Here is a 26,832-nt window from a genome sequence, read left to right as displayed (position 1 = left end):
GAAGACATTATTGACTATGTATGAAGCAAGCCAAAGGCATGGATGACATCACAAATCTACAAAGAATGGATCACAGACTCAGATCGTAGGATAAGTGAGAATAGAAAAATTGTTGTTTGTGGATAACTGTATTCATTGCCAAGTAAACGACCTAAGTGCAATCACTGTTGAGTACCTACCACCAAATATGTCAATTCTTCAACCACTTGATCAATTTGTCACTGTTTTAAGAAAAACTACTGAAAAACTAACTGGGGATCAAATGCTATTAAACAAAATTGTACTGTGTATTGAAAGCAAAATCGACATCCTGTAGGCAACATGTTTCAGCATGGGATGAAGTTGATGAAAAAAGTGATCGTGTGCTTTCATGTGATTCTTCCTCTATTAATTGCAAAGAACAGTCCAATAACAGGGAAGAAATATTTAGGCATGTGTGTGTCATCAGCTAAACTTACAGGAAAACAGATTATGCAGAAGTGGATGCGGACATTGAATGTTTCAGGATATGCAAGAATGAAGAGTAACTCATTGCAGATGAAATCTTCTGAAATCATAGTGATGAAGATGAGGAACCCACTGTTGTTGACTGGTCTGTCGAATTTTTTCAAGCACAGCCTAACTGCAAAAGTGAAATAACTGCATACTTTAATTCTCTTGTTAGGTCTTGATAGATATGTATCCTATCTAGTGAAATTTACAATTTAATTGTAACCTTACTGCACTCTACAATCAATGCAAAATTTACAATCATAATTTTCTTGTTTAATACTGTAGGACATATTATAAATAAAGTTATACTATAGTGTGTTAGCAGAATTACATTAACTGTTCAAGCTTTTACTTGTTTTGTTGCTGATTTTATGAATTGACACGTCCTTCCAATATAACCACCGTTTTTCTCATTCCCCCCAAGAGTCGTTTATATGAAGCTTCAACTGTACATAATTAAATTAATAACAGGCTCTCACTACAGAAATTAGTGCTAAATATATTTATTAAAATACATAGATACCTGCAGCCGACCTCACAAGTGAAAGGCTTCTCTGCACTTCTTTCATATCTCTCTCTTTCTCCAGTTTTTTACCTTTCGTCAACCTAAAATTAAGCCAATCTAATGTTAAGCCAATCATTTCTATATACTTTTAATGAGAAAAAACAACAACATAATAATACAATTTTCCTAATTTTGATTAACTAATGTTGTCTATCTTCCACATAGCTATGGCTTAAAATAACACTCAGAATAATTTCTGTTTCAGGTACAATGGGATTCTAATCATCCCAGACAACTAACTGGGGATCAAATGGAAAATTACTATCAACTGTTTTATCTGTTTGTCACAGACTGATTCCTTCACTCCCCATTGAATTGCCAAAATGCCATCAATAGCCCCCCCTCTATCTCTCTCTCTCCTGCTTTTCAATGTGTGTGATCACTGAAGGGTAGCATGATGTAGGCATGACAAACCATAATGTTCCTCTCCTCAACCACTTTAGCACTTGGCTGTGATAAAATCTCTTATCAGCTGTCCCACGTTTAAAGTGGTCTCTGAAGGCAACATCAAGTTATGAAATGCTTTACTGGAGTTTGCCAACAGACACAGCTAGTTATGTGTCTGTTGGCAACTATCATCTGTAGCTATTTTAGTCCACAATTTTACTTTGAACTCTCAACAATATGTACTGCATACTTATGCCTGGAACAAGAGAGCAAGGTCATTCTGATTAGTGGACTGTAATCACAAAGCCTTACTTACTGATAATTCAAAGCATGATTCACTGACTAACAGGATCAAGATTTGCCAACCAACATGTTTTCATTTGCTGCATTATTCAATCACCAACTATTTGTACCCTAACTTGTGTTTCATTAAAAGCTTTATATATTACAATTACTGGTGCCTGCTTTTGCAAATGTTATTACAAGCATCAAAATTTTATTCTAAGATTAAATGTACAGGTAACCCTTGTATAACATGGTAGTCAGGTTCCTATAAAATCTCGTGTAGTGCAAAACAATGTTATATGGGACTAAGAACCAGTACAAAAAAGGGGGGTTACGTTCCAAGAGCTAACAAAAATACACCATTCTAGATTTCGTGTACCTTCTGTTCTCTTTAAAAAATCAGCAATCTGGGTTCGTTTGCTTTTGCTTGATAGCTCTTTGTAATTTCATTGTATGGAACTAAACATTTTTGAAGCTCCCTTTTGAACTTTGAGCTCTTTCAGTCGAAGAATCTGAATTCAAAAATAAGATTCTAATTGCTCGGCTAACTTTATGCCTTTCCGTATACTTTTTAGTGTAAAATTTGGAAGTTCAGAATTTATCTGCGCTACTATCCTCTGAATTGATTTGCCTCCGATGCCATTTCCACCAAATCCGCTTCGCCAGTCTATTTCTACCAGTAATTCTTAGAGCTTTTTCAGTAATTATATATATATATATATATATTTTTAGGAGCACCAGCGACTAAGGCTATGTTGCTCTGTGAGTTCAAATTACATGTGTTCTGAGATAGACTTTCTATTTTTCTGTTCAAAAAACTGGAGTTTCCGGGAGAAAAGGGTGACCTTTGCTCTCCTACTAAGAGCAGTGTCAATTGATTACCACTCTGGCTTTTCCCACTCAACCATCCTTTTATCCATTATAGCAACTTACCCTTAATGCTATACTGCTCCAATTTATACAGTGGTCTTCCATGTGCAACAGTATCAAAAGCTTTCCTGAAATCCATGTAAATGATATCAAAATATTTTTTTGCATCTAGTTCCTTTGTCAAATTGGTCAGACAAGGCTTTCCCTTAACAAACCTATGATATGTCTGAATTATCACTGCAGTCTTGTCTAGATGATCCTGCAATGCTTCTTTAACCAGTGACTCCATTATTTTCCCTGAAACAGAAGTTAAAACTAAAGGTCTGTAATTACTTGTGTTACCCTTAAATCCTCCATTGTGAATTGGGAATACATTTGCAAATCTCCAGTCCATGGGGACCTCCTCTGAGTCCAAGGATGGGCTCATACCTATAACTAAGGCTTTGCTTACTTCCCTTGTTGCCTCCTTCAATATAAGTGAATAAATCCCATCTATCCCAGGTGCATTTCTTATGTTCAATTTCAACAAATTCTGCTCCACTTTGCTCTCAGTCATTACAAAATCATTTAGCTCCTTATTAGAATTTGATAAACTTTTAGCATTTCCCTCATGTGTGAACATAGAGATGCAAAATACTCGTTCAGTTTGTCAGCTAACTGAGCAGGATCATCAACACTCGAACTATCAATATCAAGTGGACCAACTTGATTCATCCCCTCCCTTCTAGAGTTTATATAAGTAAAGAAGTCTTTGCATTGTTTGCCAACGATTTCTTGTAATCTGCCTTCGCTTGCCTAACCTCCTTTGTGACTTGATTACAGACTAGGTTATATCAACCATAGGCTTCTGTGTCGCCTGATAATTTATATGGATCTCATGCATTCTTCTCTGCCACGAGTCTTTAGTTCATCCGACATCCATTTAATAAACCTTGAACAGTATTTCTTAGTTGGTATGAAAAGCCTAGTAGCTTCCAAGATTAATTCCCTGACTACTTCCCATTTAGAATTTACTGTTGGCAACATCATCAGTTGGTACCACTATAGAATTTAAAAACTGTTTGAGACCACTGTAGCCACCTTTATGAAAGCAAAAACTCTTCCCTTCACCCCTGATGGTAGTTAAATCTTTAAGTAAATCCCACATCAGTACACTGTGATCACTGCCACCTAGTGGTTCCTTGATCTGCAAATTCTTAATGAACAAATAATCACATCAAGAGTATTACTCCCTCTGATTGCCTCTCGAAAATGCTACTGTAGAAAACACTCATCCAATAAATCCACAAAAGATTTGCTAATGTTTGAGTAAACAACCCACAAGTTCCAGTCTATATCTGGGAAGTATTACTTGTCTACAATGACTCTACCAAGTTACTACAGCTCTTTGTAAAGATCTGTCAACCCAAATGACCCAATACAACAAGAGTTATATTTGCTCACAATGGGAGGCACGAAGATATGTTGGGTTCACTAATAAATTGGTACGATAGATAGACACAATTGAAGTAGGAAGAATTAAGGTTAAATTTAGGAGTAGATATCTTAAAAGCAATTACAGTAAACCCCCGCTATTCGCGGGGGTTACGTTCCTGAGAAATGCTGCGAATACCAAGTTATGGCTCCCATAGTAATAAAGGGGTTCTGTTCCAAAGTATGAAATATATAAGAAAAACTAGTCTAAAATTTTGTCTATGTATGTATTATATGTATCTTCATAATATGACCATTAGAAATGCAAGCATATGGCATCGAAATGAAAATAAGAAACAATTTAATATTAAATGTAATATTTATTAGAAATTTCAAACAAATCTTTCAAACCAGCACTTTTGCTAGCAAAAAAACTTATCCCGCCAGTGGTATCACCAGTTCCACTCTAAAGTGTTGATAAAGGAGTTTTGCTTTTTCACGAATGATGAGTGAACTTAACGGAATTTTATTTTGAGTTCGGTCTTCTATCCACAGATTTAAAGCCTTTTCCATTTTTTCTAATTTAACATCAAGGGTTACTTAAGCAATTAGCGCGTTTTCACAGACACTACAGCAGATTTTTTGATTGATCGTACCGTTGACTCATTGATTTTATAATGTTTTGCCACTGAGGAGACACTTTCACCATTAGAAATTTTGTCTAATAACTCAATTTTATTCGCTAATGTCATCACCTTCTTTGATATTTTCACATTTCCCTCGTTATTCGTAGCCATATTTTTGTACGGGTTAGAAAGAACTTGTCCACAATAAAGTCACTTTCTTCTGTCAACACGATCGAAAAAGTCTGTTTTACACACTGCACAAAACGTTAGATTTATCACTTTTGTAAGCATATCAATTTATAAATTGATAAATTTATTCAATTTATAAGTGTATAAATTAAAAGCAAACGACGAAACCTTCCATGACAAGCACATAACACATACCGAACAAGGATTAGCGAGAAACATCCACACTTGCGATTTTGTCACCCCTCTCCCCCCCACCCACTGAGCGCTGTTTTGACCGGGAAAGATAATTTTAGCCACGCCCATGTTTTTTTATGGCGGAAAATATTCACGGCGCTTTAAAATTAATATTTTTTTTAGGTTTCATTTTTAAATCAGCGATCGCGAAACCGCGAATAGCGGGGGTTTACTGTACTTCAGATACAAAAATTGAAAAAAATTTGCCTTAACTATGGTGTGAAATGTTCTCACTGATAATCAAATGTATTACAGCTTAAAGAAAGCAGATATAGAACTGTGGAACATAAAAAATTAAAAAAATAAAATTAATCCTAACACTTACCTAGTCATAATAAACTGTGAATGCCTTTTTTGCTTTATATCTTCTACTTTCTTCATTGTTTCGACTAAAATATTATCAAATAAAAAGCATTATACTGTTAATTTCTTTTGCTAAGTTAGTCAAAAAAAAAACAAGAGTAACATGTACCTATTAAATCTTGTAATTTAGTACTTACTGGACATGATATATGAGCTGTGGCAATTAAATAATGAGACTGCTGCTATAAAATAAATATAACGAAATATTTCTTACTCCACAAGTTATCCCCTTCAAAATAATTGCCTTGGGTTTGCACACGCTGTTCCATATGTTTGTTCAAAGCACAGGAACATTTCTGGAATTCATCTTCTACAAACCCTTTTAACAATTCAGTCATATTTTTCTGAATGCTTTCAATGAACTGAAAATCTTCTACAAACCCTTTTAACAATTCAGTCATATTTTTCTGAATGCTTTCAATGAACTGAAAATGGGTTCCTGTAAGTACACTTTTCAGTTAGGGAGAGAGAGAGAGAAAGTCACAATGGGCTAGGTCTGGCAAGTAGGGTGCATTTTTTTTTTTGGGCCATAAACTGGCAAACAGAGAGTGCATTGTGTGCTGGAGCACTGTCTTGATGCAGCATCCAGCCACCCTTCAACAGTCCAGGTCTCTTCCTTAAAATTTTTTCACATGGCCTTTTCAGAACTTTGTAGTGTGTTTAATTGACAGTCTGATTTGGTGGGATTTATTCAGCCTAATCATTCCTTTAATATCGAAGATTACCTGGGTATGAGGTTATCCACGTGTTGGACAAGATTTTGCAGCTCCTGCGAACAGTAAGTTTTTATTTATATTTAGCCGTTTTATTCACTTAATTGTTATATTAAATTATTTTTTTTAAGTAGCTTTACAGTCCTAATCAAGCTCCTTAGTTTATTTTGAATTTAAATTAGTATTAGCAATGGCCACATGGTGCAAGGAAGCCTATGGCTTATGCCACACCAGCCAAAAAAATAAAATAAAAAATAAAAAAATAAATAAATAACAAAAAAATAAATAAAATAAAATGATAAGAATAAAATAATAATAATAAAAAGAAAAAATAAAATAATAATAATTAATAAATAAGAGAAAAGGAAATGAACAACCTAAATGTTTCCCTCTTCCTGTAGGTAATTATCCAGCTGCCCTTTGAATTTCCCCAAAGTCAGCCTCTACCACGCATGTAGGCAACTTATTCCGGTAGTTTATAACTCGCTGGCTAAAATAAATCTTCCTGCAATTCAGTCTAAGCATCCCCCCCCCCGTAACGTGATAGCAATTTTGAAAGTTAATACTTAAGTGTCTAGATTTTGCCGTTCGTAACTTATCACCATTATTATATGATACGGTAAAGCATAACACATATCCCGAACTTGATAGCATAAGGCAGGGGTGGAGAACCTTTTCACATTGGAAGGCCACATGCTGAGAATTTAATGTATACAAAAAAATTATATTTTTTTGTAGGCATATTTACAATTTTAATTATAGCCTGTTATTGTATGAGGAATTTAAGCAAAAAATTAGTGAAGACAGTTATTTTTTTAGCAATGATAACAAAACTAAAAATGGACGAACAGACGATAAACCATTTAATGACTTTTTTGTGACTGCTTAATGCCAGATAGTAGACTGATAGTAGGTTTTGCCATCATTGCACTCCAAGTGAATCATCTGAAATCTCCAGCTTCTTTTAATTTGTGTCATATATGAAAACATTGATTCACAACAGTAGATTGTGCCAAAATACGATAGCATTCGACGAGCATATTGACATAGATGTGGATATTCAACAGCATTTTTCCATATTTGAAGAGAATCCTTCTTCATATCAAATAGAGACTTCAGAATATTATCTTCTGAGAGCTCAATTAATTTCATCTATAAGTTATAATATGCTTTGGAGACATCAATCAGGGACAGTTAAAAAGCTAATTTCAGTGTGAGATCATGTTTCTCAAAATCAGTAAACCTTTCATTTGATTCAACAATCAGGGAATGTAGAACAGCCGTGTATTCTTTCATGTTGCATTTCCTTAAATTTAAACTGTAAACTAAATTATATAAGGAGAATAACGACATAAAAAAGAAAATAGATAAAATTTACCTTAAAACTATTTTGAGTTTGGTGTTATGTCATGAAATAAAAGGCGAATTTCGCATTTGAGAGAAATAGACAAAAGGCTGCAACTGGTACCCCAAAAGGCTGCAGGTTCCCCACCTCCTGGCGAAGGTTTAATGTAAAACTAGATAGCAAAATATATAGTACTGTATTAGAAATCTGTTAGCTTAGTATAGTATTATAAATTAATCATCAATATTTATTAATCTTATTAAATTTCATTGTTAATTAAATCATACTTAAATGGAATCAGGACCCGGACTAGAGCAGCAAAGCAACGAGCACAAAGTAGCGGTAGTACTGTAGCTTGGGGAAGAACCTGGGGGGGGGGCGATTCTCCAATACATCCCAGTCTAAACAATTTGTGAAATGTTTCAGACTCTGGAACAGGACATGATCTAGCCAAGGAGGATGTCTGTGTGCTAGGTGCAGAGACTGTGAAGAAATTAGGTGGCAACTCAGCATTCTGATGGGCATCTATGAGAGCTTTAAGTGTAGGGAATATCCCCTTGAAGAAATTAATGAGGGCCCATCAAGCTGTCAGAATGCGCTGGTCCCACAGGAACTAGTTATTGTCGGTGACTCTATTGTCAGGGAGACGGGGAACATATTATGCAAAAATAGGTGGAACAGGACCAGGGCATGTCTGCCAGGGGCAAAGGTTGATGACATTGTAGAGCAGATATCACCTTTTAAGAGCACAAAAGGTGATATTGTTGTACACGTTGGCACTAATGATATTAAGAGTAGGAGACCAACAGAATTACTTAACAAATACAGGTTAATGTTGAAAAAAAGCCGTGAGTTACGGATGAATTTGAAAGTGTCTACAATTCTGCCCAGACAGGATTAAGAGGGAGTATATGATGAGAGCCTTGCCAATTAATTCGGCACTGCAGAGATTGTGCAAGGCTCATGGGGTAGACTTTTTTCAGCATGGTCTGTGCTTGTTAACAAGAGAGACTGCTTCTACAGGGATAGGGTACACTTAAATAGAAAGGTGCAAGAATAATTGCTGATGCTATTGAGGCAGTGTTAGGTGGGTTGAAAAACTGCTAGCTTGGGGGGATTCACAGACTAAAAGATTTAACAGTAGCCGCAGGCAGAGGCGAAAGTGATTCTTGCACTGCTTCTATTGTAATGAGTAGCAGCATAGAGAACAGGTTGCTGGGGATTTCAAGAGCTGCTGGGAGTCATCATGGAACAAGTAAATACATGGGCTGTGTTAGGGTAACTAAGAGTAAGAACAGGTGCATGTATACTTGCATGCACACCAATACTAGAAGTACAGTAAATAAATTTGATGAACTTGAAGTGCTGATCAAGACATCAAAGGCAGATATTGTTGGGATATCAGAGACATGGTGTCACACAGATATAAGCAGTGAAGAATTGGAATTCGGGGAGTACGTGTACAGAAAGGATAGACAGGGTAGGAGGGGTTGTGCTGGGAGGATAATTCAAAAAATAAGTTACACTTGACCACTGTTGAGGTATGTAACATTATGCAATAGAAAGCACATACCTTGCACTACTTTTCCACATAGTCACTGAGTTGAAGTAAACACTTCTTGGAACGTGCGACTAAACATTCGATTCCCTGATGATAGAAATCCACTCCTTGGTCATTCAGCCACCGTCAAACTGCTGTTTGCACCTGCTAATTGTTTGCAAATCGTCTCCCAAGATGTTCTCTCAGCTTGCCGAAGATGTGATAGTCACAAGGCGAAAGATTGGGACTGTACGGCAGACATTGTCATATCCCCCCCCCCCTGCATCCAAAACTTTGGAGCAAGTATTGTGTTGTGCATGCAATTGTGTGGCAGTGTCCTGAATGAGAACACCTCTGCTTAACTTTTCAGGCCTCTTGTTTTTCACGGCTGTTTGCAAAGACCGTAATGTTTGGCAGTATGAGGCAGCATTAATTGTTGTGCCTTTTGCCATAAATTCTGTGTAAACAACTCCTTCACAGTGAAAAAACAGTGGCCACGACCTTTCCTGCTGATGCTGCAACTTTGAATTTCTTCCGCACAGGCGACGTGTGTCTCCATTCCACAGATGCTCTCTTTGTTTGTGGGGTGAAATGGTGCACCCAAGTTTCATCGCCAGTGATGATGCGGCGTAAGAAGTCATGGCCTCCCACAGAATAGTGTTGAAGGAAGGCTAGAGAAGACAAAACACGTTGACCTTGGTGTTCGTCTGTCAGTGAACGAGGGACCCATCATGAACACAATTTGCGATAGTCACGATGTTCATGGACGATAGAATGAACACTGCCTATCGAAATACCCAACTCCTTTGTTTCTGCGACTGTCAGTCTTCGATTATTGCGAATCATTTCATCAACCTGTATTACGTTGTCTGCAGTGGTTGACGTTGATGGCCTTCCTTTTTGATCAGCATCCGAACAATTCTGTGTGACCACTTTCAACCTGCTGGCTCCACTTCACTACAGCTGGACGCAACATTGCATTTTCCCCATACACTGCATTATTTCATGTTGAATCTCGGCACAATACACATTCACCCACAAAAATCATACTGTTCCGCGTACCTCGAACTTGGAGTAACATTCTAGCTGACCTGCCATTATGAACGCTTTCTCCTACACAACTGTTACCGCTACGTCAAAACTTGCCTACTAGGGGCAAACAATATGAACTCCATTCCACGCATGCGCCACATTTGTTGTGCAATTATACCAAGAGATGGTGGCAAGTGTAACTTATTTTTTGAATGCCCCCTCGTAGTTAAGAAACACAAAATCTAAGGAAATGCATACAGTTGATATGGGTGGACAGTGCAATGTTGAGTCAGTTTGGTATGACATAAGCACTGGGAAAGGGAAAATGAGATTAGGAGTGTGTTATAGGCCTAATGACTCAATGAGTACAACGAACAATTGTGCTTTAAACAGACATGGAGTTGGAACTTGTCTGGTACCATATCAAATTCCTCTAAGCAAAAGCCAAATAATTGCAAAGATGGTGGCAAAACTAAAAAAAAAGTTAATTCTGAAACTACTTACAATAAGAGTACAGCCATGTTTAGGAAGGTAGAAAAAATTTCAGATTTTTAATCATTGATTAACAGTTAATGCAGGAACATTATTTTCAGAGGTTACCTAACATATCGGCAGGTTAAGGTGTAAAATATAGCCTACTTGTATTTCATACCGCTACTGTTCAAAAATATAATTTTCTTATCCAATCTATGTAATCATGTTAACCATACAGCCTACCTAGATTTTTTACATTCCATTTTGATCTCATTTTGAAAAATGAATTAAACTTAAATTGTACTATGGAATATCATGAATTATAATGACATAGTAAATGTGATTTCTTTCTATGCACCTGAATTCCAACGACAGCAATTTTTCCAAATAGCTCTATAAACAAGAAAAAAATGAACAAACCTGTTTCTTTCCACAGTTCTCGATTATACTTCAGTGGTGCATTACGCCTCTTTTCAAATTCAAATGATGGATCAATTGTAAGTTCTTTACCAGATGCTTTTCTGAAGGCTTTAGTCCAACGGGCCTTGCGAGGATTGCGTTTCTTCTTGAACAGTTTATGGCATTTTGATCGACAGAATTTAAATACCTGTCATAAGAGTTTTTCACAGACATCTTAAAATATTTTAAATTTGAAATTGTTACTAATTAAAATGTAAATGAAGAAGTCTAGTAATACAAAAATTGTGTTACATTTCAGCTGTGTTCACATGACCAAATACCATACCACATCAGTTAAAAAATTTTATACTGACTCAAGTCATTACTATAAAGCCTCAACCAGTAATATGTTCCTGATGGGCAGCTTCAAGTTAAGATTTATGTAGCATTTGGGGGAAGGGAGAACAAGTGTGCAAAAAAAAATATGGGCTAACTTACTAACATAAAATAAAGGTAAAAAAAAAAGGCAAACTGCAGCCATTATCAATCTATTGCAGGATGGATGCCTCCTCAACAATTTATGTTGAGGGAATGGACCATAATCTGCCACACTGATCCAGTGTGGGTTGACAGATCGACCATATTCAGTCAGAGGCTTGAACCCCAGTCTAATCAAAGAGCGTGTGCTGCTGCACTCCCACTCCAAACCACTTGGCTACAGAAGCCACTGACATGTATATTAGGTACAAAAGTGCCTAAAGATGTTCTACAGTAATGTCAGGAGTGCTATCAATAAAATGGCTGAATTTGAACTTCTGGTTATGATAACTAATGTCAACGTAATAGGGCTAACAGAAATGTGGTGCCATCCAGAAATCAGGGATGATGAGTTCCACTATAGTATGTATTTAGGGAAGGTAGAAGGAGTGGTGGTAGCATGCTTCTTATCAAAGGCAGACCAAGTGCAAAAAGAGCTTTTCTGAGTCTGAAGTTATGTCTACCAGAACAGAATCTGTATGCTGTGAGTTTTTACATGCAGATGAAATTTGTTCACATGCATATGGAATGGACAAGCAAGCAAGCACAAATGTCTTATTATGGGTGACTTCAGTGTGTCCCAGATTGATTAGAACAAGTAAGCAGCGAAACTAACCTTAGAGAAAAATTTTTCTAAATAAACTAAACGATTATTATTTGTGCCAGCATGTCAGAGATAATATTAGGGGTTAGAACATGACCTCATCATTATTCATGAATTATATGATATCACAGAGCTTAAAATATGGGAACCATTGGCAGGTAGTGATCAAGCAGTCATCAGTTGGAAGATGAAGAAAGATATTGCAGTAGTGTAGTTCAGTTGTTCTCAACAGTGGCCCTGCCGTATTTCTGAGGGGCCAAAGGTAAAAGTCATAAAATTGGGGGCCATGGAAATTGTTAAGAGGACCACAAAAAGTTCACTTCTAAAATAAAATTATTACTAATATAAAAAAAAAATTAGTGAGATCCGCAAGGATCTCACAAAACTAAGTGACAATAATATTAGCATTAGTTGAGGTATATGATGCAAGAAAGCAAGCTTATACAGCATCAGCCAAAAAAAAAAAAAAACCCTTCCCATTTCATCCATCCAGTCATTCCAAATGTTAGTTTTCAGCCTTCAATTTATTTAAGCTATCAACTTCCACAACAACAGATGGAAGTCTGTGCCAGCAATCAACTACCCACTGGCTAAAGGCAAACTTTCACACATCTATTCTACAACTCGCTTTCCTCAATTTGAATCTATGTCCCCTCAGGTTCTTAATTTGAGGAAGCAGAAGTATCCCATCAGCAGCATTGAGCCTGTCTCAAACCATTCAAGCCCTTATACACCTCGATCAGATCACCTTGCAGGTGCCTAGTCTCCAGATGCTGCAACTTTCAGAACTTAAGCCTTTCTTCATAACCGCACTCCTTTGTTCCTCTCACCAATCTTCTTGCCCTTCTCTGTACTCGTTCTAGCAATTCTACATCCTTCCTAAAATGAGGCCTCCGGACTTGTATGCAGTACTCAAGGTGTGGTCTGACCACTGTATTATATAAAATGATAATCACCTCCTTGTCTCTGCTAGCAAAATTGCTATATATCATTGACAAAACTTCATGACCTGCTCTGGCAGCCCATCTGCACTGTTCAGAGAACTTCATATCTGACTTCACAATTACCCCCAAGTCTTTTTCATTCTCCACCTCCCTGAGTATAGTACCACACGGTATGTTTCTCTTGAGTTACTGCTGCCCATATTATGGAGTAATTTACATTTGTCAATGTTAAACTTCAGTTGCCACTCTCAGCCCATCTGCCTAAATTTTCTAGATCCTGTTGCAGTAGCATACTGTCCTTTACTAACCCTACCAACCTTTGTATCATCTGCAAACTTGGACATTAAGCCCGACATACCTTCATCAATATCATTGATAAATACACAAAACAACAATGGTCCCAGCACCAAACCATTGGTTACTCCACTTATAACATTAGTCCACGTTGAGCAGTGTCCATTGATTACAACTCTCTGCCATCACCCACTCAACCATCACTTTATCCACTGCAGCAACTTGCCCTTAATGCCATACTGTTGCAATTTTTACAGCAGTCTTCCATGTGCAACAGTATCAAAAGCTTTCCTGAAATCCAAGTTTATGATATCAAAATCATTTTTTGCATCCAGTTCCTTTGTGACCTCATTGTAGTATAAAATCAAATTGGTCAGACAAGACTTCTCCTTAACAAACCCATGCTGTGTCTGAACTATTACTGCAGTCTTGTCTAGGTGATCCTGCATCATTTCTTTAACCAGTGACTCCATTATTTTTCCAAAACAGAAGTTAAACTAACAGGTCTATAATTATTTGTGTCACCCTTTGAACCACCTTTGTGAATTAAGGATACATTTGCACATCTCCAGTCATTGGAGACCTCCCCTGACTCTAAGGATGCTCCCATAATTATGGCTAAGGGTTTGCTTACTTCCCTTGCTGCCTCCATTATAACTGGATAGATTCCATCGGCCCAAGATGCCTTTTTTTATGATTAACTTCAACAATTTCTCCTCCTCTAGGCGCCTCCGTAGCCAGGTGGGCAGGAGCAGCAGTGCATAGCACAGGCTTCTGGATTAGACCGGGGTTCGAGCCCGTGAGCCACCAAATACGGAGGATGCGGAAAGGTCAGGGATTGACCACCGCATATACCCGGAGCAATATGGTCTTAGTTGCTAATGCTCCTAAAAACCAAATAACAACAATTTCTCCTCCACTTTGCTCTCAGTTATTTCAAAATCACTTATCACCCTGCTAGAGTTTGATAAACTTCTGACATTACTCTCCTTGAATAACTCCTCATGTGTGAATGTAGATGCAAAATACTCATTCAGTTTATCAGCTACTTGAGCAGGATCATCAATAGTTGAACCATCTATGTTAAGTGGACCAATCTGATTCATTCCCTTCCTTCTAGAGTTTACATAAGTAAAGAACTCTGCTGTTTTTCTGTGTGTCCTTTGCCAAAGATTTCTCGTAATCTGTCTTCGCCTGCCTAACCTTCTTTGTGACTTGATTACAGACTAGTTTATATTTGCCATAGGCTTCTGTGTCTCCTGATAATTTATATGCATCCCATGCATTTTTCTTTTCTGCCACGAATTTATTATTTATTCATCCAACTTCCATTTAGGCCTGAACCTCGAACAGTATTTCTTAGTTGGTATGAAAAGCCTAGTAGCCTCCAAGATTAAGTTACTGCCCATTTAGAATTCAACGTTGGTAACATCATCAGTTGATCCCACTGTATAGAATTTAAAAACTGTCTGAGACCACTGTAGTAACCTTTACGAAAACAAAAAGCCTTCCCTTTACCCTTGTTGGTAGTTACATCTTTAAGTAAATCCCATATCAGTACACTATGATCACTATCACCTATTGGTTCCTTTATCCACATATTCTTAATGCATGAATAATCACTGCTGATAATCAGATCATGGGTATTACTCCCTCTGGTTGTCCCCCCCGAGCATGTTCTTTTGAAAATAATCCTCCAATAAATCCACAAAAGTCTTGCGAGCTTGGGAGTGACCAACCCACAAGTTCCAGTCAATATCTGGAAAGTTAAAATCTGCCATTATAAGATATTCTGATTTACTGGTCCATTCTATTTCTCTGCACAACTGTTCATTCTACTCATTAGACCTATAACATACTCCTTTTATTTTCTCTTTCCCAGTGCTAATGTCACACCAAACAGATTCAACATTGCACTGTCTACCTGTGTCAACTGGATGCACTTCCTTAGATTTTGCATTTCTTAACAAACAGCATAAGCCCTCCTCCCTTCCTACCCTGTCTGTCCTTTCTGTACACATTGTAATCCCCAAATTCAATTCTGCACTTCTTATATCTGTGTTACACCATGTCTCTGTTATCCCAACAATATCTGCCTTTGATGTCTTGATCAGCACTTCAAATTCATTAATTTTATTTACTATACTTCTAGCATTAGTGTACATGCAAGTATACATGCACTTAGTTACCCTAACACCTCCCATGTATTTACGTGTTCCGTGATGACTCCCAGCAGCTCTTGAAGTCCCAGCAACTTTCTCTCTAGGCTGCTGCTCATCACAATAGAAGCAGTGAAAGAATCACTTTCAACTTTGCCTGCAGCTATTGTTAATCTTTTAGTCTGTGAATCCCACCAATTTAGCAGTTTCCAACCCACCTAACACTGCCTCAATAGCATCAGCAAATATTCTTGCACCCTTTCTATTTAAGTGTATCCCATCCCTGTACAAGCTGTCTCTCCTGTTAGCAAGCACAGACCACGCTGAAAAAAAATTCTACCCTGTAAGTCTTGCACAATCTCTCCAGGGCCAAATTGATTGACAAGGCTCTCATCATATATACTCCCTCCTTTTGTGTTTGGGCAGAACTGCAGACACTTTCAAATTTAACCCTGACTCGCAACTTTTTTCCAGAATTGCCTGTACTTGTTAAGTACATCTGCAGATCTCTTCCTCTTAAGGTCATTAGTGCCAATGTGTACAACAATATCACCTTTTGTGCCCTTAAAAGATGATATCCACCCTACAACATCATCATCAACTTTTGCCCCTGGCAGACATACCCTGACCCTGTTCAACCTATCCTTTTTGCATAATATATTCCCCATCTTCCTGACAATAGAGTCACCGACAATAACTATTTCCTGTTAGACCAGCGCATTCTGCTTTGGAGATTGCCTCTGTGTTGCCTAACATAACCTAACCTGGCAGTGAGTTGGGCAGCTGAGAGCTTGATGGGCTCTCATATTAATTTCTTCCAGGGCATTTACCCTACACCTCAAACTCTCACAGACGCCTATCAGAATGCTGAGTTGGCACTTATATTATTGTAATATTTTTTGTTAGGAGCATAATTGTATATTATGAATAAACAAAATATTATAAGAATAAAAATTCTATTATAAATAATGATTGTAGTTAATAAACTCCCTTTTTTATTATAAATATTCCTTATATTATAAACAAATAACACATTATAAATAAAAAGTACAGTTGATAAATTACATATGTATTATGGCTAAACTCCAGATCTTGGGTACAAGTTCTCCGCACAATGGGCATGGCCTTAAACAGAGATATTGTATGGTCAAGTTCTGTGATTGGGTGATTATTGTGAATGCCTTCGTTATCGTTATTCTTTGTTAGGGTGTTTATCCCCTGCCTTACCACTGTTTTTATAGCGGAAAATTTTACAGGTTTTAATTTCAGATGAGAGGATTTTGACAGTTTAAGGCAATATATGGCATCTATTAATTGGGCAGACTGCAGAAAATACACTTGAATTATGGAATACCATTTTTCAGCCTGGACTGTACTTGTTAACAGGAGAGACTGCTTCTATAGGGATGGGATACACTTAAATAGAAAGGGTGCAAGAATATTTGCTGATGCTATCGAGGCAGCGTTAGGTGGGTCGGAAAACTGATAGCTTGGGAGGATACAAGGACTAATAGTTTAACAGTAGCCGTAGGCAGAGGTGAAGGTGATTCTTGCACAACTTCTATTAGAATAAGTAGCGACCTGGAGCGTGGGGTGTTGGGGGTTTCAGGGACAGATGGCAGTCATCCTGAAATAGGTGGGTATATGGGATGTGTTAGGTTAACTAGGAATAGGAGCGTGTATGCTTGCATGTATACCAATGCTAGAAGTATAGTAAATAAATTTGATGAATTTGAAGTGTTGGTCAAGACATCAAAGGCGGATATTGTTGGGATAGCAGAGACGTGGTGTCACACAGATATAAGGAATGCTGAACTGGAATTTGGGGAGTACAATGTGTACAGAAAGGATAGACAGGATAGAAAGGGAGGAGGTGTTATGCTGTTAATTAAGAAAAACATAAAATCAAAAGAAGTGCATCCAGTTGATATAGATGAACAGTGCACTGTTGGGTCAGTTTGGTGTGACATAAGCACTGCGAAAGCAAAAATGAGAGTAGGAGTGTGTTATAGGCCTAATGACTCGAATGAGTACAGTGAACAATTGTACAGAGAAATAGAGTGGGCTAGTAAATCGGAATGTCTTATAATAGGGGATTTTAACTTCCCAGATATTGACTGGAACTTGTGGGTTGGTCACACACACACTAGTCAGACTTTTGTGGATTTATTGGATGATTGTTTTCTGCAGCGGAATGTTCGAGAGGCAACCAGAGAAAGTAATACTCTTGATCTGGTTATTAGCAGTGATCATTCGTGTATTAAGAATTTGCAGATAAAGGAACCACTAGGTGGCAGTAATCACAGTGTACTGATGTGGAATTTACTTAAAGATTTAATTACCATCAGGGGTAAAGGAAAGGGTTTTTGCTTCCGTAAAGGTGAGTACAGTGGGATCAACTGACAATGTTACCAACAGTAAATTCTAAGTGGGAAGCATTCAAGGAATTAATCGTGGATGCTACTAAAAGTTTCATACCCATTAACAAATATTGTTCAAGGTTTAGACCTAAATGGTTATCTAATGAACTAATGAGACTCGTAACAGAGAAGAAAAATGCATGGGATGCATATAAATTATCAAGCGACTCAGAAGCCTATAGCAGATATAAGCTAGTCTGTAATCAGGTCACAAAGGAGGTTAGGCAGGCGGAGGCAGATTACGAGAAATCCTTGGCAAAAGATGCTAAGAAAAACAGCAAGGATTTCTTTACTTATATAAACTCTAAAAGGAAGGGGATGAATCTGATTGTCCACTTGACATCGATGGTTCGACTGTTGATGATTCTGCTCAGATAGCAAACAAACTGAATGAGTATTTTGCATCTACATTCACACGAGGAATTATTAAGGTTTGAAAATGGCAGAAGGTTATCAAATTGTAGGGTTACTTAATGATTTTATAATAACTGAAAGCAAAGTGGAGGAGAAATTGTTGAAGTTAAACATAAGAAAAGCACCTGGGGTGAATGGGATCTATCCAGTTATATTAAAGGAGGCGGCAAAGCAACTAAGCAAACCCTTAGCCATAATTATGAGAGCATCCTTGCACTCAGGGGAGGTTCCCACAGACTGGAGATGTGCAAATGTATCCCCAATTCACAAAGGGGGATTGAAGGGTGACACGAGTAATATCATATATTTGGATTTCAATAAAGCTTTTGACACTGTTGCGCATGGAAGACTATTGTACAAATTGGAGCAGAATGGTATTAAGGGTAAGTTGCTACAATGGATAAAAGGATGGTTAAGTGGGAGAAGACTGAAGGTAGTAATCAATGGGTGCTGCTCTTGGTGGACTAATGTTATTCGTGGAGTCCCACAGGGTTCGGTGTTGGGTCCACTGTTGTTTTGTATATTTATCAATGATATTGATGAAGGTATATCAGGCTTAGTGTTGAAGTTTGCAGATGATACAAAGGTTGGCAGGGTTGTTAATGAAAGTAATGGCAGTGTGCTACTGCAACAGGATCTAGATAATTTGGGCAGATGGGCTAAGAAGTGGCAACTGAAGTTTAACCTTGACAAATGTAAAGTACTGCATATGGGTAGAAGTAACCCCAGAGAAACGTACCAACTGTGTGGTACTACACTTAAGGTGGTAGAAAATGAAAGACCTGGGAGTAATTGTGCAGTCAGATATGAAGTTTTCTGAGCAATGCAGACAGGCTGCCAGGGCAGGTCATGGGGTTTTGTCAATAATATATAGGAATTTTGCTAGCAGGAAGGAGGTGATTGTCCCTCTGTATAAAGCAATGGTCAAGCCACGCCTTGAGTAATGCGTACAGGTCTGGAGGCCTCATTTTAGGAAGGATGTAGATTTACTTGAGCGTGTACAGAGAAGGGCAACAAGATTGGTGAGGGGAATAAAGGGATCCTCTTACCAAGAGAAGCTCAAGTTCTGCAAATTGCAGTGGCTGGAGACTAGGCACCTGCACGGTGATCTGATTGAGGTGTATAAGGCCTTGAATGGGTTCAGCACGCTGAATTCTGATGGGATCCTTCCACTTGTTCAGATTACAAACCTAAGGGGGCACAAATTCAAATTAAGAAAAGACAGATGTAGAATAGACGTGCGGAAATTTGCCTTTAGCCAGCGGGTGATTAATTGCTGGAACAAACTTCCATCTGTCGTTGTGGAAGTTGACAGGTTAAATAAATTTAAGGAGGAACTGGACAGGCATTTGGAGGGAATGGTGTGATTTTTTTTTTTTTTTTGGCTGATGCTGCATAAGCTCATACACTTGCTTTCTTGCATCACATGCCACTACTACTACTACTACTACCATTTAAGCAAAAATCACAGAAGCTATGAACACATACATACCATTAGGAAAATATCACAGGAGGATGATGCCGAAATGGATGAATGCAGAACTGGCTGGTCAAATAGAACAGAAACGATAGCACAGGATAGTTACAGGGCAATAAAAAGTATTGAAGCCTACAAAAGCTACAAGTTGGTTTGTAATAGTACTAAAGATAAGTTTAGAGAGGCCATGGCTGTATGTCAGAAAGCACTGGCTTAAAGGACAAAGAATGGGACAAGGAATTTTTAATGAATGTGAATACAAGGAATTAAAAAGCAAACCAGATCGGACACTTGTGCACTAGGTATGGGAAAATCTTTAAGCAACCTAGCTGATACTGCAGATGAATCAAACAAGTACTTTGCATCTGTCTTTACTAAAGAAAGATCCTTCATGCTGAGAAGAAGCGTGCACATGAGGGAGAGACACGAAATTAGTAATTTTGAAATTACAGATGACTGTTTATTAGAAAAACTTGAGTATAAAGGCAAGTAAGACTCCTAGAGCTGATGACATATACCCAATAATTTTGAGGGAAGCCACCAGGCAGTGTATTGAACCATTGAACATAATTACAAAGGCATCTTTGAACTTGGAAGAGATTCCTTTGAATTTGAGAAGTGCTAAAATATCACCAATACATAAGAACTAAATTGGTAACTACAAACTGGTTATTCTGACTTCAGTGGTAGGAAAAATTCTCAGATTCCTCACTCTTAATATCATTAGTGCTAAAGTGTACAGCAATATCACCTTTTGAGCCCTTAAAAGATGATATCTGCTCTACAGTGTCATCTACTTTTTCTCCTAGAAGATGCACCCTGATTCTATTCCACTTATCCTTGAACAATATATTTTCCATCTCTGACAATAGAGTTACTAACAATAACTACCTAATGTGAAACGAGGGCATTCAGCCTTGGGAACTACTGCTGTGTTGCCAGATGCACGATTATGAGCTCTGGTATTATGTTGGACAGCTGAGAGCTTGATGCCCCCCCCCATTTTGATACTTTCAAGAGCGTCCACCCTACTCTTCAAGCTCTCAATGCCCATCAGAATCCCAATATGACCCCTTATTTTTTCATACACACTGCATCGAACACATGCACACATCCGTCTTGGTTGTGTGTCCTGTCCCAGAAATCCACAAATATTGCAGGCCATGAAGCATAAGATAATCGCTCCTTTCAGTTCTCCCCTGAGCCACAGCAGGGGAGAACCAAAGGGAATACAATGCAATGTTCAGAAAGTTGTCAGCTAGGATTCAATTTAAAAGATGCAATTCTCAGACACAACATGAGGGAATACATTAAGGCTTTGTCGATCAATTCACACCTCATGAGAATGCGCAAGCTTGTGGGTTATTTGCTGTTACTATCAAGACAGTGACAGGTGGTTTGGAAAACTGCTAACTTTGGGGGGGGGGGAATACACAGACTAACAGATTAACTAGAGCCGCAGGCAGAGATGAAAGGTGATTCTTGCACTCTTTCTACTTTCCATGCAGCAGCATGGAAAGCAAGGTGTTGAGCATTACAAGCCCTGCTGTGGATCATCATGGAACAAGTAAATACATGGGCTGTGTAAGGTAATTCAGAGTAAGAACATGTGCATATATACTTGAATGTACCTAATGCTAGGAGCATTGTAAATAAATTTGATGAATTTAAAGTACTGATTAAGTCATCAAATGCAGAAATTGTAGGAATATCAGAAACATAGTTTCACTCAGACATAAGTGATACTAAATTTGAATATGGAAGTATGGTGTATACAGAAAAAAAGAGGGGTGGGAGATTATGTTCCTAATTAAGAAACATTAAATTTAAGGCAGTGCATCCAGTCAACATGGGCGATCAGTGCAATGTTGAGTCAGTTTGGTGTGACATAAGCACCTGGAAAACAAAAATGAGAGTAAGAGTGTGCTATAGGCCTACTGAATGTGATGAGTACACCAAATGATACAGAGAAATAAAGTGGACAGGTAAACCAAACTGTCTTATAATGGGGTTTTTAACTTTGCAGACATTGAATGGAATAGTTGAGTTTGTCACTTGCACATTAGCAAGACTTTTGTAGATTTATTAGATGACTATTTGCCACAGCAGCATGTTAGAGGCAACAAGGGGAAGAGGATTAGTATTGCTTCTTCCAATCAGCATTGCAGTAAGCAATACTAATCACTGTTAATAACCAGATTGGCTCATCGGGTTATCAGCAGCAATTCTTTGTGCATTAGGAATATGCAAGTAAAAGACCCACTGGATGGCAGCGATCGTAGGGTACTAATTTGGAATTTAATTAAAGACGTAACTACTGTAAAAGGTAAAGGGAAGTGCTTTTGTTTTCATAAGGGTGACCAACTGATAATGTTACCAATGGAAAATTCTAAATGCTCAGGGAAGTAATCATAGAAGTGATCATACTAGCCTTTAAGACAACATCTAAATGGATGTCAGATGAACTCTGACTTTTGACAGAGAATAAAAATGTGTGCATACAAATTATTGGGTGATACAAAAGCTTGTGGTATATATATAAATTAGTCTGTAATCAAGTAACAAACAAAGTTAGCTAAGACAGATTATGAGAACTCTCTGGCAAAGAATGCAAAAAACAGCAGCAAAGACTTCTATGCTTATATTAAGTAGAAAGAAGGGGTTGAATCACACTGGAACACTTGAAGTCAATGGGTTAACCATTGATGACAATGCTCAGATTGCTGATAAACTGAATAGGTATTTTGCATCTACATTCACACATGAGGATTTATTTAGGGAAGGAGGTGCCAGAAATAAATCACACTCTAACAGGAAGCTAAAATACTTTGTGATAACTGAAAGGAAAGTGGAAGTGAAATTGTTGAAGCTAAACATAAAAAAGGCAGCTGGGGTTGATGGAATCTGTTCAGTTATATTAAGGGAGGCAGCAAAGGGGGTACAATGGGCATTCAACAAATTATCTACCTAAGGTACTTCCCATAGTTATATTTCAATGATTCATGATTACCATGTTCCTACAATACCTCAACTTGAATTATTAATTTTGATCCCACTATGTTTTTAAGTTGTGCTACTGTAACAGAAAGAAGGAAGACACCTGTATCAAATTATGAATTTGCTGAAATTGGAGCATCATTCAGTCATCAAGTTTCTCATCAAAGAAGGAAATGGGCCAAAGGTCATTCATGAAAGGATGGTGGCTATGTATGGCAACAGCGTACCTTCAGAGTACCAGGTGAAATTCAGGTCAAAACAATTCAAGTGGGGTAGAGAGTTCATTGAAAATGATCCACATCCACGAAGGCAACCACTTCAGAAACATGCCAAGCTGTGGAAACCCTTGTGTTGAATGACAGACATTTAAATGTGTCCCACATTTCAAGGAAATGTTACATATCTTAGGGAACAGTTATAACCATCTTCCATGAACATATGAGGATGACTAACGTCAGTACAAGGGGGTCCCAGATTTCTGATCCCTGTGCAGAAGCAATTTGGAGTACAGAGTTATAAGGAGAATTTAGAGCTTTATGGAAGGGATTCTGAAACTTCCATCTCCAGAATTGTCAGGCATGATGAAACATGGGTTCATCACTGGGATCCTGAGACCAAGCAAGAATCAATACAATGGAAGCACATGGGTTCTCCCCCACCGAAATAATTTCAGATACAACCTTCGGCTGGCAAGGTTATGGCCACCATTTTTTCGGATGCTGCATCAGGGTATAGGTCACATGCTGTTCCTGCTACTTTAAGAGACTGACTTTACAGAACTTACCCATCCACTTTAGTCTGGAACTGGTCCCCCCCACCCAGTCTAGTTCCTGTTTTGACATCTCAAGAAAAATTTAATGGACATCGCTTTGCTGATGATAATGAACTGAAATCTGCTGTTTCTGCATTCTTTGATGGACATGAAAATAATTTTATTTGTCTGGTATTTCCTCATTGCCAACAAAATGGAACAAATGTATTAAAGTTCAGGGGAGTTACACTGAAAAATAAAACCAGATTTTTGCTTCTATCTCATTTCCTTCATAGGTAGGTAGATAATTTATTGAATGCCCCTTGTAAAAGCCATTTAGCCTTAATTATGAAAGCACCCTTGGATTCAGGAAAGGTCCATATAGACTGGAAATGTGTGAAAGTATCCCCAAATTGACAAATGGGATCAAAAGATGACATTAGTAATTACAGACCTGTTAGTTTAACATCGGTTCCAGGGAAAATAAAGGAGCCACTGCCAGGCCTGACGTAGCCCAGTGGTCAGGAGCAAGAGTGCACAGCACGCATTCTTTGAGTGGACCGGGGTTCAAGCCCGTGACTACTAAATACGATAAATATTTGTATTGACGATTTATTGTAAACTCTACTGACTTGGTTGTCATGCCGGAGTATAAACAGAAAATTTATTTATTGAAAATAGTAATGCAGGCCCATCTAGCTAGGAATGCAATTACATTGAAGTTAGAGCACGGAATTGTTAAGGGACAGTCTTATCTAACTGGATACTATAATGCAGTAACCAAGAAAGTGAATGCAAAAAATACTTGGATTTCGGGAAAGATTTTGATACTGTTGCACATAAAAGACTACTAGGCTGTACAAACTGGAGCAATTTAACCTTAAGGATACATTACTGATATAAATAAAGAGATGGTTAAGTGGGAGAAGACAAGAGTGGTTGTCAATGAGCACTGCTCTTCATAGATTAATGTTATTAATGGAATCCCCCACCGTTCAACTGTGGGGCCCATTTTTGTTTTTAATATTTATGAATGATATTGATGAAGGTATATCAGGCTTAATGTCTAAATTTGCAGATGAGACAAAGATTAGCAGGGTGTTTAATGACAGTAATTGGGGAGAGCTACTGCAACAAGATTAAGGAAAATTAGGTCACCGGACTGAGATATGGTAGTTGAAGTTTAACATTGACAAATGTAAGGTACTGCATATGGGTATCAGTAATCCCAGATTAATATACCAATTGCACAATCAGATGTGAAATTCTCTGAGCAGTACAGACAGGCTGTTGGTACAACTGATGGGGTTTTGTCAATGATATGCAGATTTTGCTAGCAGGGAAAAGGAAGTGATTATCCCCTTCTACATGTTCATGATTAGACTGCATCTTGAGTAGCGTATACAGGTCTGGAGGCCTCACTTTAGGAAGTGATATAGATCCACTGGAATGGGCGCAGAGCAGGGCAACCAGATTGGTGAAGGGAACAAAATGGTGCTCTTACCAAGGAAGGTTTCAGTTTGGCAAACTGCAGCATCTGGAAACTAGGTAGGTACCTGTTGAGAGATCTGATTGAGGTGTTTTAAAGCCTTCAATGGATTGATAAAGCTAAATGTTGATGGCATTCTCCCTCTTCCTGAGACCACACACATTAGGGGGTATAAATTCAAATTGAGGAAGGATGGTTGCAGGACAGATGTGGGAAAGTTTGCCTTCAGCCAACAGGTGGTTATTTGTTGGAACAAACTTTCATCTGTTGTTGTGGGTGTTGTGAATAAATTCAGGGAAGAACTGGGCAAATTCTAGGAGGGTACGGATGTGTGAAGTGTGCAGCTTTTTTTTTTTTTTTTATTTGTTGATGATTTATAAGCTTGCTTCTTTGCATCATCTGCCACTACCAGTACTAACCACTATTTCAATTAACTCCTGCCCTGAATTCTACTGAGTATCAAGTCATTATCAAGGACATTCAATCAAAAGATAATTGTATAGCTTTGTTACATTTTCTTTAAAAGCAGATACTGAACAGCTGCAGCACCTTCCAAATACCCACAAGGATTCAAACATCGTGGGCAGAAAGACACCGATATAGTTTGTTTGTTATTTGGTTTTTAGGAGCATTAGCAACTAAGGCCATATTGCTCCGGGGATATGTGGTGGTCATTCCCTGACCTTTCCGCATTATTTGGTGGTCACGGGCTCGAATCCCGGTCTAATCAAGAAGCGTGTGCTACACACTGCTGCTCCTGCCAACATGGCTACAGAGGAACCCCACCGATATAGTATATATTATATATTTTCTGGGTAATGCCAACATTTAACAGTCAATCAGTTTCAGTTTATTTCACACTGTTTTCACAAAAGCTACAAATGCAGAAACAATCACACTGATATGGAGCTATAAGATGCAAATCTTACCTAAGTATAAGTATGTGATATATATATAAGCCTGGGAAGTTAATAGAAGGTAAGAATTGTAGGATTTATAAAGTGCGGAGTGTTTTACTAAGTGAGAATGTTAATTAAAGTATTAGTTAGAATGGAATCAAAAATAAGAATGCCTGAGGGGGGGGGGGATAGAAGAGTAACCTCGTCAAAGGCAGATTAGCGGGTCAAGTCCGATACAAGGGAGAATTCATCCTTGAAAGAGTGCGATAGATGCCAAACTGTAGTGGGCTGATCAACATGCAGAGAGATCAGTCACTCTTCTTTGGGGGGATTTGTTGAAAAAAGTACAGACAGTGTCCGTGGAGAATGAGACCATTGCCAAGGGGAAAGAACAGTTATGGATATTAAGGAAACAGCCAAAAATAGTGAACTATAAGTGAACAGAAATAGTACTATAAGTGAACAGAATGTGGGTTGAGTGCACCTGTTTGAATTACAAGGATGACCGTGCAATAGGCGTGACCAATGGAAGTACAAATTAATGGGGTCGATGGCAAAGAAGGTTCTGGAAACTAGAGAAAAATATACAGTCATCGTCCATGAACATATAGATGTCCAATGAGGACGGGGCCAGAAAAGGTAGAAAGCCAGCATCCGAATGAGGGGAAGGAGAGAAGTGATTGGTCAGAAAGTGAAGATAGAGAAGCACAGAAAATGGCAGGAAAAGAAGAGCAGGAGAACAAGGAGAGGGGGCGAAGAAGAGATAAGAGCAAAAAAAAGGTGTGTGTCCCGAGTAAGGAGTGCGGTCATAGTAAAGTGTGGTGGTCAGAAGGAAGGTGCAATAAGGTTAGGAATGAAGTATGTAAGTGGGGTTAATTTTGGGAAAGGGATGTGAACAAAAAGTACAGCAGCGAGAGCAG

General features: G+C 38.1%; 1 protein-coding gene across 1 annotated transcript in view; it reads right to left on the bottom strand.

The window, feature by feature from the left end:
• Window positions 1–26,832, bottom strand: part of RpL24-like (ribosomal protein L24-like) — a 41,056-nt gene that overhangs the window by 11,113 nt on the left and 3,111 nt on the right. Inside the window, exons 2-4 of the mRNA XM_090368555.1 lie at window positions 10,949–11,135; window positions 5,387–5,450; window positions 1,016–1,098 (exon numbers count right to left, since the gene is read on the bottom strand). Coding sequence (XP_090224681.1) covers window positions 1,016–1,098; window positions 5,387–5,450; window positions 10,949–11,135 — 334 coding nt within the window. The remainder of the gene's footprint in view (window positions 1–1,015; window positions 1,099–5,386; window positions 5,451–10,948; window positions 11,136–26,832) is intronic.

Source organism: Mastigoproctus giganteus, chromosome 2 (assembly GCF_048544385.1).
Source record: "Mastigoproctus giganteus isolate SK-2022 chromosome 2, ASM4854438v1, whole genome shotgun sequence".
Lineage (NCBI taxonomy): Eukaryota > Metazoa > Arthropoda > Arachnida > Uropygi > Thelyphonidae > Mastigoproctus > Mastigoproctus giganteus.
The sequence above is the reverse complement of the archived record's forward strand: the minus strand, read 5'-3'. Positions and strand labels throughout refer to the sequence as shown.